Source organism: Durio zibethinus, chromosome 9, assembly GCF_047325235.1.
Source record: "Durio zibethinus cultivar Kanyao isolate XHJ-2024 chromosome 9, ASM4732523v1, whole genome shotgun sequence".
Classification (NCBI taxonomy): Eukaryota; Viridiplantae; Streptophyta; class Magnoliopsida; order Malvales; family Malvaceae; genus Durio; species Durio zibethinus.
The window spans coordinates 4,152,257-4,169,968 of NC_143170.1; the positions used below are offsets into that span (position 1 = coordinate 4,152,257).

Genomic DNA, 17,712 nt, shown 5'->3' on the forward strand with positions numbered 1-17,712 from the left:
AGAATCATCCTCTCCCCTCCCAATACCTTTATCCAAATTTTAGCAACTAGCAGACCACAACCCAACTGTTGGATTAATCCGTTAATTTAAAAGAAAAACAAATATGGAATCAGACTTTGCAATTTTTACCATTGTCATCTCAGTATGGTATTCTGTGTTTTGTTTTTCCTTCTTCTGTTTCTCTCCCCCCCAAACAGCACAGAGAGGAAAACAACTTTCCTCCTCCACAGGAAATATATAAGAAAAGTTTAAAGGAATATAATTTCCTTTCCGCTTTCATTCCCATAAAATGAGCGAGCCAGAGGTAGATGACACTTGTCCTTGCCCACCAAAACAACAACAGATTATGGATTTGAATGATCTTGATCTCAAGAGTTCCTGGCCGTTGGATCAACTGCCTCTCCTTTCTAACCCCACCTCTCTTTTTATCATATCTTCTTCTTCTGAGCATTCTTGTTCTCCTCTCTGGGCTTTCTCTGATGAAGATAAGCTTGGGGCTGCCGCCGTCGGTTACAATATTTTTGTCGCGTGTTAGTCCTTTTTGAACTTGATAAATTTGCAAATGTTTTCTTCCTTTTTTTTTTTTCTTACGCTTTTTTCTTTCGGTTTGTTTCTTTTTGTTTTGCTTTTCTGATTCCTTTTGGGTTTTTTTTTTTTTTAGTTGGTTGATTTGGTATGGTCTGTCTTGGTTGAATTTGATGATTTTTTATTTTTGTTTTCTCGGAATCCTGAAAATTTGGAAAATTTATTCTGTTAAGAATTTGCCGATCCCTCCAACTAGGTTTCTGGTCTCTGGGTTTTTATATTTTCATTTGGTTTCTCAAGACGCTAACTCCATAGTAAAAGGAAATTGAACCAATGATTGAATACTTACGGTTAGTTACTTTAGATGTTTACTTCTTTCACTTGGTAGCTTTTTTATCACCTAAGTAAACCATTATATATAAACCCTCTGAGCTGCCAGGCAGGCTGGCCGCTGCTTGCTTTTCCTTCTCAGCTTGGGATTCTTTTATGGCGAGTGTATTGCCTTCTGCAACAAGTTTTCCATCTTTCCTTTTTGTTCTTATGGTTTATGTCTTTTTGATACACCTTGCCTTCAAGTTCACCTGTCCGGCACCTGTTTTTTTTTTTTATTTTCTGCGCAGTCCATAGCACCATACTAGAAACTGTACATGTTTTGCCGGGTAGAGCATCTAATTTACTTGATTTGTATTTGAAACTATACTAAATGCAGGCACTCCCAAATCCCAATCCAGTAAATGAAAATCCAAAGGAGGACAATGATAATAGAGCGTTATCTTCTCCGTTTCTGGGACTGCTACCGCTTGAGAACCCAGATAGTTATTGGGTAATTAAAGAAAGGATGACTCAGGCACTGCGCTACTTCAAAGAATCAACTGAACAACATGTTCTGGCACAGGTTTGGGCAGCTGTAAAGGGTGGAGGTCGGTATGTTCTAACAACTACGGGGCAACCCTTTGTACTTGATCCGCATAGCAAATGCACTACATCAGTATAGGATGGTTTCTTTGATGATTGATGTACATGTTTTCTGTGGATGGGAGGGTAATGGGCAGCTTAGGCTTCCCGGTCGTGTTTTCCCGCAAAATTTGCCAGAATGGACTCCCAATGCTCAGTGTTATTCTAGCAGAGAGTATTCTAGGCTTGATCATGCTCTGCATTACAATGTTCAGGGAACCTTGGCGTTGCCAGTTCTTGAACGTTTTAAACTGTCTTGTGTTGCTGTACCTGAACTCGTAATGACTTTACAGAGGATTGTGGGTGTAGTATCTATCTTAAAATCAATTAACAAAAATTAAAGTGATTCAATTTAAATATAAAATTATAAAAAATGATATATTTATTAAATATTAGATAACACTATTTTAATAAATTTTTATCATGTATATGCAAAGATAAAAAGAAATTTATAATATATAAAAATATAAAAAATTAAATATTAATTAAATATGAGATAATGTTACTTTAATAAGCCCTTATAATATCTAGGTAAATATAGAATAAGTCTATCACGTGATAAAAATGAAAAAAAATCTATCTCATGATAAATTTGAAAAAAAATTTTAATTATGATATCATGTTAAGTATCAAACTTAAAATCAATTAATTATAAATGAGGGAGTACAACATAAATATAAAATTATAAAAAATTAAATATTTATTAAATATGATATAACATTACTTTAACAAATTTTTATCATGTTTAGACAGGATGAAAAAAGCTTATCACGTAACAAATTTGAAAAAAGTGCAGAGATTATGAAAATTTGAAAAAAATTTTTAACTTTGATAGTATGTTAAGTATTTAACTTAAAATCAATTGACTGTAAATAGAGAAATCCAACTTAAATATAAAACTACAAAAAATTAAATATTTATTTGATATTGTATAAAATCAAAAATATCAAATCTAAAATCAATTAACAATAAGTAAAGAGGTCTAATCTGAATATAAAATTATAATAAATTAGCCTTTTTAACCCATACAATATATGAAATTTTTATAAAAATTTTTCTTAATTTTAAATTTATTTTTTAATTATTTATTTAATATATAATCATATTTATAAATGTTAAATTACAATTAAATAATAATTTATACATAAAATATTATAAATGATATTATTCATCTAAAAAAAGTCTAAACTTTTGTAAATTTCCAAGAATTATAAAATTTTTTCATTAAAATTTTTTTTTCAATTTATTTGTTAAATATAGAAAATTTTGTTATCGCTTTTTTCTTGTTTGATAAAAAATCAAGAATCAATATTTAAATAGTTAAAATTAATAATTGTTTTTATTATAATGTTGATTAGGTGGAGTATATATATATTTGATTGAACAACAAATCACAATTATTAATTTTGTTATAGTTATTTGCTTTTTATTAATTCTTATTTTGACACAAATATATTGGGCTAACAATTATTTCTATATATGTTAACAAAATAAAATTATTTTTTAGATAAAAGTAAAACAATAATTCTTTATGTTATGCTTTAAATTTTTTTTGAAATATTTTTTTTATTTTTAATCATTTTTAACATAATTGATAGTATTTTTTGTGAGTTAGATATAGTAGTGATCATCATTCTTCTCATATCATTTATTGTCGACAAAAAAATTTAATAATAAAAAGTATAGCTAAAGAAAATAGAGAATATAAATTTACATATTAATTTGTCAATATTAAATATTTACAATAATAAAAGCAAACATGTTAATAAATTAACAGAAAATAAAAACATTAAAGAAATGAATAAAACAAAAAATTATATAATACAAAAAATTAATTATAATCAATCTAAGCAAAATTAAAAATAGTTATGAACTAAGAAGAAACAAACAAATTAACCAAATATATAATATAAAAATATTTGAATTAGAACATAAATAAAACATTATATTTGTTTTCAAAGTAAAAACATACTGTTATCTAACTTTTTTAATCAACATTAAATGTTTCATATTTTCATATAAAGATATAAGTTTTTATTACTTTAAAAATACATACTTTCTAGTCAATAATTTATTAACTTATCTTAAAGTATTAAATTTAAATAATCTATTAAATAATTTTTAATTTTTGATAGATTTTGATTGAATTTAAATAATTATCTAAAAATATTAATTTAAATAATTTATTAAATAGAATTATTTGATAGAAAATAAAATTTTATTAAGTATATATATTTGGAACTGCTACTAAATTTAAAAAAAAAAAAGACAAATTATGATTTAATATATTTGAATTCAAATTTTATGCAAAAATTTTAATTTTAGGTAGATCTTGATTTCAATTTAAATAATTATCCAAAATATTTAATTTAAATAATTTATTAAAAAATTTTATTTGATAAATAAAATAATATAAATATTATCTCATGTGTCATTAAAAGAAATTATCCACCTAGATATTCACATAAGTAATTTTGATTACATAACCTTGTATGTTGTAATATAATATATATATATATATATTAGATTTGAAATTTTAATTTATATTAATTTTTATATTATATATAGATAAATAAAAATAATCATAATCATTTATAATTTGTAGTTTAAAATTAAAAAAATTGTCTATATATAAATTATTATGAAAAAATCTAAATAAGCATTATGAAAGTTTTAAATTATGAAAGTAAAATTATATACAAATATCAATGAGAAAGTTAATCCTTTATTCACAATTATATAAATTTTTAAAAGAATATATTATTTTAGTATAAAAACTAAGATTTACATATGTAATATATCACGAAAAACTTTTTCATATTTAATTTTGAAACTTTATCTTATTAAACTTTTATGACGAAAAGAAAAAAATATTGATTGTGAAAAAAAAATCATAAATATATATTTAATAATTATTTAATTTGAAAAAATTTAAATTTTTAAAAATTTAGTTTATCTAAGTTTAATTTTAAATTAAGATAAAAGAAGTTAGTATAATTTTAAATTTAGATGTGTGTAATTTTAAATTAAGATAAAATATTTTTTATTTTAAATTATAAAAAAATAAAGACAAAAATTTAGTAAATAAAATGATTCAACCATAAATTTTATTTATTTAAATTTATATGAATATTAATTTAGAGGGTGTATAATTTTTTATTATTCCTAAGATTTAAAAATTTAACCTTTAAAAACTATTTGAATCGGATAAGAGTGAAATATGAAAAGAAATATTTTATTAGATTTAAATTAAGATAAATTTTATACATTTTGAAATATTTTGATAAATGAAAATTTTGAAACTTAAAAATTTTTAAAAATTAAATAATTGATTTAATAAAGTTATTAAAAAATATCTTACGCGTTAATAATATAGATTATCTATCCAAGCAACCACATAAGTAAATCTTATAAGTTTTTATGTATGTTGTAATATAATATTATATATGATTAGATAATTATTTAATTTGGGATATCACCGCTTTAACATTATGCAACTGAGGTTGATAACGTATGCAAAGCACTTGAAGTTGGGTTTCTTTCCCTTTCTCATACATACTAGCCTCATTGTTTGCTAATTTGATTAGTGCTAAATCATCAGTCCATTCCTCGGAACTTTTTCGAAGAACCTTTTTTCTTGCATTCTTAAGCACTGATTCTCGGCAAATATTTCTAGTTTTAAAATGCTGTGAGATTCCTCAGTCATGTGATAGTTTTTACGCAGGCAGTGAATCTGAAAAGTTCAGAAATATTGGATCATCCAAGCACCCAGGTGAGCTTAAGTTGTTATTTTGTCAAATCTGTTATTCGTTTTGGATACTATAAAAAAAGTGTTATGTTATTCTTTTATTTCTTCTCTCTATTCTGACAAACTAATGCTTTTACACCAGATTTGCAATAAAAGTCGCCAAAATGCACTGGCTGAAATTTTGGAGATTTTGACAGTTGTCTGTGAAAATCACAAGTTACCTTTGGCTCAGACCTCGTTTCCTTGCAGGCATCGCAGTGTTTTGGCTGATGGTGGTGGTCTAAAGAAAAGCTGTACAAGCGTTGATGGTAGCTGCATGGGACAATTCTGCATGTCAACAACTGATGTGGCATTCTATCCTGTAGATGCTCACGTATGCGGTTTCCGGGTTGTTTGTCTTGAGCATTACCTACAAGGGGTCAGGGGGTTGCTGGGAGGGCATTATTATCCAACAAATCGTGCTTTTGCGCAGACATTACCCAGTTTTTCAAAACTGAGTATCCCTTAGTACACTAGGCTCACATGTTGGATTAACCAGCTGTTTTGCAATCTGCTTATGGAGTACTTATACTTGAGATGATGTTTATGTTCGAGAATTTTTTTTGCCCTCTGCTATTGCTGACAGCAATGAACAACGGACTTTACTGGGCTCCATGCTGGCAACAATGAAGCAGCATTTCCGAAGTCTTAGGTTGCTTCTGGAGCTGAACTTGAGGAGGATGAAAAGATCTATTGAAATCATTGACGCTTCTTCAGATGAAAGGCTTGATTCAATACTTGAATCTATTCCCATTCCTCCATCTGTGAAGTCGCCACCTGGGGCTAACACCTCACCAAACAGAGGAGAACTGCAATTAAATTCATCAAAACAGCAATTAACTATGAATTTTGACCCTGCAACTAATGGAGGTAATGTTGTTGCTAGGGGAACCCAAAAACCTGTTTTGTCTTCCACGGAATAAAGGCTTAAAAACATCAGAGAGAAAACGTGGGAAAGCTGAGAAATAAATTAGTCTGGAGGTGCTCCAACAGAATTTTGCGATGATGCTGCAAAGAGCCTTGGTGGTATGCATATGCTCCTTCTGAAAATTTTTCTTTGCTTTTTGAACTTATATTACTTAAAAGATGCTGATTTATATGTATATAAACTGGAATATATTTTCGGTACCTATTGAAATGGACTATGCTCAGGCAGATTCTTGCTTTAAAGTTTGTCCTACAACAATGAAGTGCATCTGCAGGCAGCACGGGATCTGCCGGTGGTCATCTCCTAAGATCAACAAAGTCAACCGATTCCTCACTAAGCTAAAACGTGTTATTGAATCTGCCCAAGGTGCTGATGGAGCATTTGGCTTAACTTCAGTTGCCGCTAGTCCACTGCCAGAGCTGTTTAATCTATTTCATGGCCAACCAGTTTGAATGGGTCCAATCAACAAAACTCACCAAACTCCAGACCTTCTCAGTTCAAGGTGAAAAAGATGATTCGCCCTCTAGTAGGACACTGGGAAGTAACGGACAAGCCTTGATGAAGGATCAGTTGCTGGGAGGGAGGACATTTAGCCAAGAAGAAATTTTCCCTCAGCAGAATGGTCTCTCACCGATTTGGATAAAGGGGCAAACAGATCCAAAACAGGGAGTGGCTCAAGAGAAGAGAGTGCTGAGACGCCCACTTCTGATGGTTCACGCCAAGGCAGCCCTGATGGATCCACTTGGTTCCATCCATGAGCAATGCTCGAATGCATGCAGCTCTCCTGAATTGGCCTTTCAACCTTTAGGGGAGCTGAATATATCGGGCACTTTCTCAATGCCTGAAGCCCTTGTGACAACAGAACCTCAAGAGCTGCTTGGAGGTATGCTTGTAGAGGGTGCTGGAAGTTCAAAAGACTTGAGAAACCTACGTCCTTCAGCAGCAGAAATTGGTGTTGATGGGAGATTTCCAGAATCTAGTTGGACGCCACCTCCATATTCTGATCTGGCTCTCAGGCAAGCCATGGATACTTTTACTCAGCCAACACCTCATGTAACAGCTAAGCAGGAAATGGAGAGTGTGACCATTAAGGCTGATTAAAGAGAAGATATAATTAGATTTCGGATCTCCCTTAAGTTCTGGTGTGGTGGAACTGAAAGAGGAAGTGGCCAAGAGGCTGAAGCTGGAGGTGGGTACTATTGATATCAAGTACTTTGATGACGATGATGAATGGGTTTTGATAGCTTGCGATGCCGACCTTCAGGAGTGTCTAGATGTTCCAAGATCATCAAGCAGCAATATCATTAGATTGTCTGTTTATGACTCGATGGCCAATCAAGGGAGCTCCTGAGAGCACTGGAGAGTTATGATTAGGTTGTAGATATATTTAGAGTGTAATTCTTATAGTCTTAGAATTTATGGAGAGTAAGAGTGCAGATTTTGGAATATTTAGCTACAAAAGTCCTAATTCTCGTCTCTGCTAAGGAAAAGAATGTATGACATTCTTTTAATTGGAATATTTACGACTCAGTTCATTTTTAACGTATGACAATTTATCTCAAAATCTAGGATACAATCCTAAAATAAGCATTCATCAGAATTCAGATGTTTTCGGTGGCTGGCGAACCCAACTTGGAAATCAACGAGACTCTAGGCCTCTTAGCCATAAGTCAATAACTGGTCTTATGATTACTTCAAATGAGCGGGTGAGAGTGAAAAGCTTTCTACCAAGCTTCTATTAGGATTCTCGCTAGTTTGTTGTTTATCCATTAACGTCTTGAAGGTCAAGGATTACCAGAAGTAGAATAGAAACTCCATTGAAGATTTTTCTGACCCTACTTCACTGTTACCTCGTAAAAGAACCTCAACGAAAGATAAAGATAGTACTATGTTTTCCCTCGTAATAACAAAAAGTCAAACAAGGTTTGAGATCTGTAACCTTTGAGTTTGGGAGGCCTATAGATGGGTCAATAGACTCACCTGTGCACCTTATCTTCGCTAACTTTCAAAGAGTTAAATCGTGAGTCATCAAACAAAAATTTGCAACGTATAAATAGATTCAGCACGGAAAAAGTTCATCAAGCAAGGACAGCAAGGCTATCCAACCGAAATTTCGAACCTGAGGGAGCTCACAGTACAGCAGGCCATGACTTGGAATTTGAAGCATGGTTAGCAATTGGACAGGAAAAGAGCTCACAACAATAAATTTATAGATCTCGTAAGTCAGTGGGTCATAAATTCCATGAAATAAGTTTAATATTATACTGAAGTTGAAAGAATACAACATCGTGCTTGATTACATTTAGATGATCAACATATTAGAAGTTAAATTCTTACAAGCGTCTTGATTTTTGCTGCGGGGGGTATCCAGTCATGCCCATTCCTGGATCTTTCCTTCTCAACTGTTGCTGCTGATGGGGTTGGGCAGCAAGATTCCGCTGCATTGGCATACCTCCTGGATTCATTCCACCACCCACTCCAGCCTGAGAAGGGAAATTATAAGCCATCATGCCCTGAGGCATTCTTTGCATGGGAGGAGGTGGCACAGGCCGATTGACAGATCCATTTCTCCCAGAATGAGCACCTCCCATGTTGCCAGCAACTGCATTTCCAGATGACACGGGTTGTGATGGTTGAATGCTAGTTGTCCCTTCAAAATCAGTGTTCTGGTCCACTGGACGAGTAGGATAATTGACAATTTTCTCTCCATGTTGGCTGGGTACCAGTGCATTGCGACCTGGTAAGGGCTCAATTCTAAAGTACTCATGCTCTAAGGCCTGTGCTGCTGTTATACGTTTTTGAGGATCATATTCAAGCATCTTAGATAAGAGGTCAAATGCAGGACTTTTGGCAGAAAGATGAACAAAACTATGAAGACCAGCATTATCGTACTTGTGCGCTTGAATGTGCTGCATATCTGACTGCCAATGTGGAAGATTTACAAGTGTGGGCCACTTTTCCAGGGTGGGATGGCCTAAGATCTTAAATATCTTGTCCAGCTGATCAAGTTGAAAAGGATTTGGTGTGGATTTGGCTTCTGCCCCTTGAAAAAGTGGCTTCAAAGTCAAAAGCTCAGCAAAAATGCATCCAACAGCCCACATATCAACTGCGCTGGTATAATGCTTAGCACCAAGAAGCAACTCAGGTGCACGATACCAAATAGTTACAACCACACCATTTTCAGATAATGGCTTCAAGGGAGCTTGATAAATCCTTGCAAGTCCAAAATCAGCAATTTTGACAACTCCTTGTTCATCACCGTCACCCATTACCAATATATTTGATGGCTTTAGATCTCTATGTATGATCCAGTTGCTGTGGAGATAGTTCAGTCCATTAAGCAGCTGCCAGAGCAATGATTTAACAGTGTATTGGTTGATGGCATGGGTAACCTTGTCCCTGTGGTGCCTAATGATTTCATAGAGGTCATATTCAGCATAATCGAAAGCCAGATATAATGACATATCTGCATGATTAATGTGCACATTTACAAGCTTCACAACATTCTCATGTGAAATCTCCCGAAGCAACATGATTTCTCGGATGGCAGTGGGTGAGACACCATCCCCATCTTTGGACTGCTTGAACTTCTTTATGGCAATGCATTTTCCGCGATTTGTTGGAGACTTGATTCTTGCAAGAAACACAAGACCATAAGTACCTTCACCAATCTTGCCAAGAAGATTGTACTGATGCAGCCACTCCGGCTTCTCACTGTTGCTGGATGAGGTAGTATTGTTGGCTGCAATGCCTCTGCCTGAGGTGTTATTGCCATCTCCCATGGTTTCTGTGCTTTACAGCATGGACTATCAGCACCTAGCTATAAAGTATACCATACAAAGATGACAAGCTCATAACGCCATTACCTGTTATTGCATCTCATGAACGGAATCCCCTGAAATTCATAGTAGCACAACAATGTCAAAAAACTCATCAATCACATATTTCCAATGGCTAAATAACTATCTCTAATTCTACAAAAATAGAATTTTATCATTAAACATAAATTGGAAATTTCTCGAAAAAGGGCCCGGATTTCTTTCTCATCCGATTATCAAACAAGTATCTCTTAACATCAAACGAATCTGAATAAGTTCAGTCACAATTAACTAACTTAATCAACTAATTAGGAACAAAAACCACCGAGTAAGTATGAGAGATAACAACTCAAATAGCATAGTTACCTTCTATAATTTCCTAAAATTTGAAATTTGCGATTGCATTATTACCTAAACAAAACAAAGGCAAAATTTAGCTTCACACAATCTAAAAACAAATCCGATTTTTTTTTTTTTTTATAATTTAATCGGCAAACAAATAAGAAATCTAAGGAAAAAGGAATACCGCAAAATTTGTTGACTAAGAACGACGACGGCGTCGTTTCAGGAGTTGCATGCCACGAGTTCAATCCAGAGTCTCCGTTTTGGAGATTAGCTTTCCCCAAGCTTGAAACTTTTCGATTAGTTTAATCAAAAAAAAATTTTTGACCTTCGCCAATGAATATATCCGGATAAAATTACAGCAATTAACAAAAGAAAAAAAAAAAGAAAAACGAAATCAGATTATTGAATTAAAACCACCGCCTCATTACCTTTCAAGTTCGGAAACTAGGGTTTCTCGAATAACTTTAAAAAAAAAATCAAGAAATAAAGCTGAAATTGAAAGAGGATTTCAATTATTGTTTGCCTGATTCTTGCAGTTGCTAAAAGGGAAAGGCAGGATGAAGGGTCACCTGGAAGATTAGGGAAAGTGGGGATCTATAATTGCGCAACCGATTTGAAAAGGAAATGTTATTTTCTCTGGAAAAAACTTTGGGAAGGTGCGGTAAATAAGTGCAAAGTTACATAAAAGCCCTTGAAAGAGTTATTTTACTTTTTATGATAAGATGGATAGTGATAGCAAAGAGAGAATTTAGATAAGAAAAAAGTACAGTATGAAAAAACCAGCATTACGAAACACCTTTCTCGCTAGTCCTCCACTATATTTTTTAAACTAACTTATTAAAATCTTTTATCACATTTGAATAAATCCTATAGCATTAATCCTGAGCGAACTTTGACCATGTCAAAGTATTCTTAATTGTCAAACCAGATTTTTGCTTGTCCTGACAAATACATTGCTATCACTTCTAATTTTGATGGTCTGAAATGGAAAAAACAACAAAGTATTTTTTACATTTCTTGGTCCTCCCTCCGGATATATCCATGAAAATTGGATAGTTCTTGGGTATATGCATTCATAGCATAAGGGTTACTACCCTTAATAAATTCATGGTTCTTGTATTCTATCTTGAAGGATACTACTCCTAGACTCAGACTGAATATTTAGCTAATAACCCAATTCATTATTTTTATAGATATATTTTCCTTGGTCATGATTACAATAAGAGACTTACCATTTTCTCTTTACAAAGAGGCAATTGTAAGTTGATTGCTGTTATCGTTGGTTGTACCCTTAGACTTCGATTGAGCTTGCGATACTTTCTTTGGATTCAACAAATCCAAACTTGTTGCACATATTTCTTATTTTTAGGCCTTTTGATTCTCGACTAGGGTTGCTTTTCTTTCGTACCTCCCACCATCTTGAAACATTATCTTTTCATTGTTTCCATTTTTTTATGCAACTCTTCAACTTGATAATAGGTGACATTATATGGAGTTTCCAATGTTGTTGGATTTATATGGTTCTAATACCAATTTGTGATAACATGAATAATGATGAAAAGAGAAAAAATTAAATTAAAAAAGTGCAGAGCATGAGATCAAAAAAGAAAAAGAAATTTAAAGAAAATTCAATGATATTTTTTATTCGTGATTTTAAAATGATCGTTTTATATGATTGTTATAGCTCATTTCCTCAATTACAATTCATCCAACATTTGAACAAATTCTTTCTCACACGACCATCAAACCACAATCGCATAACTAATTAAAACTCAACAAAATAATTATACTTCACGTGACAGCTCCCGTAGCTCACTTAGCATTATCAGCATCATTTACTTCCTCTTGCCGTGATTTCATCTTCATTATGCTGCCAACTTCCTTCATGGTATGCATGTAATTTGTTAAAATTTGGAGGTATTTTGGGAGATTTTGTTGTTAAAGAGTACTGACACGACGGTGCATTTGTTGTTGTTAATGAAATGTTTGGAATTGGATGAAAAGCCGTCACCACCACTACGAAATTAAAAATAATTTTAAAAAAATAGTTTCTGTAGAGCTGAAGTTTAAAGTTTGAAGTTATCTCTGAATATGAGGGAAGAAAAATTAACTCTTTTTTGGTCAAACATAAAAGAGAGGTTAACACTAAATCCCCCTTTGTTAACTTGAGTTTTGAGTTTTAACCTTTTACAACATAATAAGGTTCATATGTACAAAGTTGTAGTTTGTTTAGTAAACTTAAGAATAATCACATTTCAAATAAGGAAATTTTATATTTGTAATAAAATATGATAGAATTCTAAATTTCCCAAGTAAATTTTAGGATTTTTTTTTTTACCTTAAAAAATGAAAAAATCTGATGTAAAAACTTATTTAAGTTGGATCACATAATATTAATTTTCAAAAAATTAAAACCTTCACAGCTTTTTTAATTTTTTAATTTTTTGAACTATGATTTGATTGAAATTGAGACCATTAGTTCTTAAGTTCGACTCTGATATTATTGAGTTCACTGCAAACATAAACATGACTTGTAAGGAAAAAGTTTGGCGATGTTATAAATAACAAAAATAAACTCTCCATCTCTTTATATATAGATATTTATATGGTTAAATTGCAGATGGATGGGTCCTGTAAGGTGCTCTGCCGGTCATCTTGGGCTCACCATCTTCTCCATCGACGACCGCCTCTGACCGATGCATCTCGATCTTGTTCTCTTGCCTTGCTGCCATTATTCTCTTTGTGGACTTGTAATATGTGGCGTACAACAACAGCTGGGCTAAACTTAACAATGTGCCCAGTCCATTTGGAGCCTGGAAAATGAAAACCAAAAGCCCATTTTAGAAATTACCAAATCACTGTCAAAACCCAAAACCCATATTTAACTTTTAACATTAAAAATTTTTTTTATGATAATTTAAAATAAGATATAATATAAAAATAATATAAAATTTCGAAAAAAATGATAAAAATTTTAATAAATTTTGTAAATGAATTAAATAAAATAAAAAATATATATTTTATATTTTTATATTTATATAAATTATAATATGTAATTTTTATATAAATTATAATAAAAATATAATATTTTATATAATATAATAATACGAATTACTAAATCTAATTGTGACCCTAGGTTGCACATGACAAGTTGATTTAGGAGGTGAAAGACAATAATCTTGATTTAATAATGTAACCCACATGGACTTGGGATTGTCAGCTCTTTTTTGACCTTTTCAAAAAGAGCTCTATTTCCTTGCCTTTCTTTTTAGAAGGCACATGGAAAATGGGAGGTGCCTAACCTACCAAAAGTAAATTAGTCACATCAATCAAGATTGTCATATTTGCCAAATTTTGCATGGAAATATTCATGTCACCAAAAGTGGTTAGTTCCATGGAGAGGAAACTCAAATATTAAGATGCCTACTAATAGGGAAAACTTTAAAGCCTCTTTTAGTGTCACATGAATACAAATATATATATATATATATTTTTTTTTCTAAATGGGCAAGGGGCAATTCACCTTTTTATTCAATATTTTCACCATTCTCAATATTGAAGCCAAACGAGAAAGAAAAAGGTTAAAACTGAAAGTGTAACTTACAGCAATGAAAGGGTCAAAAGGGAGGAAAGCATAAGTAGTCCAAGCAACACCATTGAGAAAGGAAGCAAAGGAGAGGAAAAATGGCATGTACTCCACACTTTTCGTGGAGATCACCAGTTTCTGCACAACCACCATCATCATCATAAATAAATTAGACCATGGAAGGGCATGCATTTCTTTTAGCACGTAATTAGAATGATATTAATTTACAGTTATACTCTTCTAATTGTCTTATTTTTGGGGTAGAGAAATTCTATGATACTAACCATGACGGATAAAGGCGCAGCATACATCATGATATTGAACAAAATTGCTATAATCCCAACGACCAAGGAGCGGCTTTTATGGGTGTGAACTACGGTGAGAACCAGAATGGTGACAACGGCAATGAAAATTAGCTCAACCACCATGATCAGCAGCACTTTGCTTCTCTTTCTCTTTTCATGACAAAAGATGAGGAAGAGGGCTAGATACACCACCTCAATGGCGCTCCCTGTGCCATTGATGGTCACAACCAGGATGCTATTGGGGTGCACCATCGGTAGCCCGTAAATGACCCAAACCATGCAATTGATTAAGGCTGCTAGGTATGGGGCTGGCGAGAACTGCTCCACTGACCCTTTCTTCCAAATTTGAACAAAAGTTGGCCTGGAAAATAAATGTTATTAATCATGCTTTGATTCCAAAAAGAAAACCTAATAAATCCATTGCAACCAAAAAAAATTATGCTTAGCAATATCAACGGTTATGGTATGGGACATTTTTGTCTCTGAATTTTTATATTATATTTATTTTTTTTTAAAAAATTTATATTATATTTATTCTTTTATTCACAATTAAAGAATATTTTAAATTTATCTAATCCTTATCTTTGCAAGTATTTAATGAGTATAAGTAATTTTCGTACCCGTAACTTTAAAAAAAATAAAATCAAAATTTATTTTTTTAATTTCTTTTAAATATTTATCTTGTATTTTTATGTAATTTTTTAATAAATACTATATTTTAAATAAAAATATATTGATCTAATTAATTTAACATAATAATTTATATTATTTCATAAAAATTTATTTATTAAATATATATAATATGAATACGAATACGGGTAGTGTATTATATTACTAATCCATATCTTTATAACACACATCTTCAATCTTATATCCGATAACAAATTAAAAATTATAACCATCCTTATCCTACAATCTAATATCCATTCTTATTTTTATTTTGATAAAAAATCAAATTACTTATTAGTTTTATATAAAATTGACATTGTTTAAGTTTGATTATTGCCTTTAATTATAACGCAAAAGCCAACAATGCCCTTTTTCTTTTCTAAAAGTCGTTCGCCGCTATATGGGCAATTATGTCCTCTCAGTTTCCACTGAGAAGGGATATTTGGATTTTCTTCTTCATTTTCTGGGTGAAAACCCAAAAACTATATATGTATGTGTGTGTATATATATATATATATAAAACTGTACTTTAAAAAGATTATGCTAAAGTCGAAGCTTACACTGGAGACAAGAACAGGGAGAGTGAGATGACGTTCCCTGGAAAGAAGCAGAAGAAACCCACGTTAGTTTAGCCTTCAACAGATGTAAAACAAGTTTAAGGAGAGCAGCCGTATCATAAATTCTATGTTAAACAACGTACCTGTGATCCCAACTACATTTCGTATAGTTTTGACTAGGTGAGAAACCATGGCTGGGGAGCTGGAGAGGAATAAATGAGACAATAAGAAATAAGGGGAGAAAAAGGGTAGAGAGAGTCCAAAAGGGATCTTTTATATGGAGATTTTCAACAAGAACAGATCTGGATGAAACGTCTATGAGTTGTACATACATATATAAGAAAGGGGAATCAGTAAGAAGTTGTCCAATGGTGTGGGCTTGCCTCATCTGAGCTAAGGTTTGGCAACCATCTAAAAATGGTAGGCATAGGTCCCTTGCATGGCATGTGTTGGGTCGTAAAATTCGTAATAAAATGCTTGGAAAAAGAACCCTGAAGAAAGGAAAGAATCAAAGAAAGAAAGCCGTTTCTCTCACTCTCGCTTTTTGATTGAAATGGAGTTGTTTGTGGGGCAGATGTGGTGTTGGCACTGCTTTCCAGATTCTTAATTATTTTCCCCATGGTTTTTCTTAGATAATAGCCAGCCAATGGTATTCACTGCTATTTTCCACTGAATTTAAGTCTAGCTTATCCATAATCCATATGTTGAATACTGTGAGCTGTCAGGGCCACTCAGGGGCTCAGACCCTCAGACAGCCATTTTGCTGCCATGTTTAGATAATTGGAGCAACCCTAATGAAGTTAAAGGCAATAATTAACCTTGACTACATAAGGATAATGAAAGTTTTTAAAGGCCGAACGGTAAACATGCTTTCTCAAAATAATGCTGCTTATTTATGCTATAGGGAATGCATTTATCACTGCCTGATGGTAATAATCTGCCAAATATAATTCGATTTTGAATTAATATCATCTGAAATTTGTGACTTTAATAGTAAAATTTTCTGGACAGATGTGTAACTAATAAAAGACTATGCATTTCTGACAATTGTCTTGGCTGATATCTGCGGTGTTTAAAACTTTGAACTTGCATTGCTGTGATCAATTAATAAAGGTGGGTCATGGTAAGAATATGAGCTGGAACATGCATTTAGTGCTGGAAATCAGACAGACTGCATCACCTAACATTCACCATGAGGACATTTTTTTTTTTTTTTTGGTCCTGAGCTATAATACCGTGACTGAGAATATACGTGAATAACTAAGAACAGTGATACTCAGTGAGCTTTTGTTTGTCCTCAGCTTAATACCGTTTGAAACTTAATGTTAGGTGTAACTGAGTCATATTTCGATTACGTGCAGGATTAAATTAAGTAGCAAGATATAACGGTTTTTTTATCCTCACTAAAAGCAATTATTTTGGTCCCTTCTCTTATTAATTGCTGTCAATGTTGTAGTCAGAATTTAACTAAAATCGTTTGGAGTCAAAATCCAGAGTTTGGTTGTCACTTAAATGCTTACTTGGCAATCCACATGAACATCACTATATAAGTTTTAGATGATGTGGCATTTTAAAATACCACGTGTTTGATGACATGGCATTATCTATTATGGGCAAAAAAAATGTGTTTGATGTGATTCTGAAAACAAAAAAAAAAAAAAAAAAGAATTGCTTTCATTTTTCCTCCCGGCCCATACTCTTCCTTTCCACTGGTTTTAATTTTCCAAAATCCCCTGAAAATCACTGAACTTGAAACCCTAAAACATATGGTTTTTTAACATGCTCTTTCTGTCAGCTTGAAAGCATTCCATTACTTTCCAATATGAAAAGTAAATACAAAATTCTGGACACTGACCCTCCATTTTTTTTTTTTTGTTAAAACTGATTTTCAAAAAATGTTGTCTCTAAAATATTTATATTTTTTGAAAAAGTAAAAAATTTCTATTGTTTGGATAAGTAAATGAAAAATATTTTTTTTGTTGTATATTGTTTTTTGGAAATTTTATTTTTTAAATAATATTGATATAATTATTAAAATATTGAAAATTATTTATGATTAAAATATATTCAAATTATTTATTATTAAAATATTTGATATTAAAATTATATTTTAATAATATATTTAATATTAAAATATTATACTAAATATAAAAACTTTAAAACAAAACAATTTATTATTTATTAATATTTTAAAATATTTAAAATAGTACTACTATTCTTAAAATATTATTTTTATTA

The 17,712-nt window shown here is 31.9% G+C and overlaps 2 protein-coding genes and 1 pseudogene across 5 annotated transcripts; 1 reads left to right on the forward strand and 2 right to left on the reverse strand.

Annotated features, from left to right (window-relative positions):
• Positions 1–202: 202 nt before the first annotated feature.
• Positions 203–7,564, forward strand: LOC111307739 (protein NLP7-like; annotated as a pseudogene).
• An 868-nt stretch (positions 7,565–8,432) lies between these two features.
• Positions 8,433–11,036, reverse strand: LOC111307717 (cyclin-dependent kinase E-1-like). 4 transcript variants are annotated; one of them, XM_089765549.1, is made up of 5 exons: positions 10,786–11,036; positions 10,539–10,682; positions 10,379–10,423; positions 10,061–10,089; positions 8,433–9,981 (listed from the first exon to the last, which is right to left on the reverse strand). In XM_089765549.1, exon 5 carries the CDS (start codon positions 9,974–9,976, stop codon positions 8,528–8,530), a length of 1,449 nt encoding a protein of 482 aa, XP_089621675.1. In that variant the 5' UTR covers positions 9,977–9,981; positions 10,061–10,089; positions 10,379–10,423; positions 10,539–10,682; positions 10,786–11,036; the 3' UTR covers positions 8,433–8,527. The 4 variants fall into 4 exon arrangements, with proteins under 4 accessions (XP_089621675.1, XP_022761598.1, XP_022761571.1 ...); XM_022905863.2 differs by having other exon boundaries at positions 8,433–9,986; positions 10,927–10,962; XM_022905836.2 differs by lacking the exons at positions 10,379–10,423; positions 10,786–11,036 and having other exon boundaries at positions 8,433–9,986; positions 10,539–10,657.
• A 1,767-nt stretch (positions 11,037–12,803) lies between these two features.
• LOC111302629 (bidirectional sugar transporter SWEET7-like) lies at positions 12,804–15,793 on the reverse strand. The gene is made up of 5 exons (XM_022898454.2): positions 15,618–15,793; positions 15,478–15,514; positions 14,228–14,609; positions 13,962–14,081; positions 12,804–13,170 (listed from the first exon to the last, which is right to left on the reverse strand). Exons 1-5 carry the CDS (start codon positions 15,664–15,666, stop codon positions 12,967–12,969), a joined length of 792 nt encoding a protein of 263 aa, XP_022754189.2. The 5' UTR covers positions 15,667–15,793; the 3' UTR covers positions 12,804–12,966.
• Between the last annotated feature and the right edge of the window lie 1,919 nt (positions 15,794–17,712).

Bases quoted from the DNA above. Each gene is read 5' to 3' on its own strand.
- LOC111302629 (XM_022898454.2), bottom strand. From the start codon at position 15,666: ATGGTTTCTCACCTAGTCAAAACTATACGAAATGTAGTTGGGATCACA. The intron at 14,082-14,227 runs GTTAGTATCATA...GTGGTTGTGCAG, and splicing joins CTGCGCCTTTATCCGTCATG to AAACTGGTGATCTCCACGAA. The intron at 13,171-13,961 runs GTAAGTTACACT...TTCATTTTCCAG, and splicing joins CTTTTGACCCTTTCATTGCT to GCTCCAAATGGACTGGGCAC.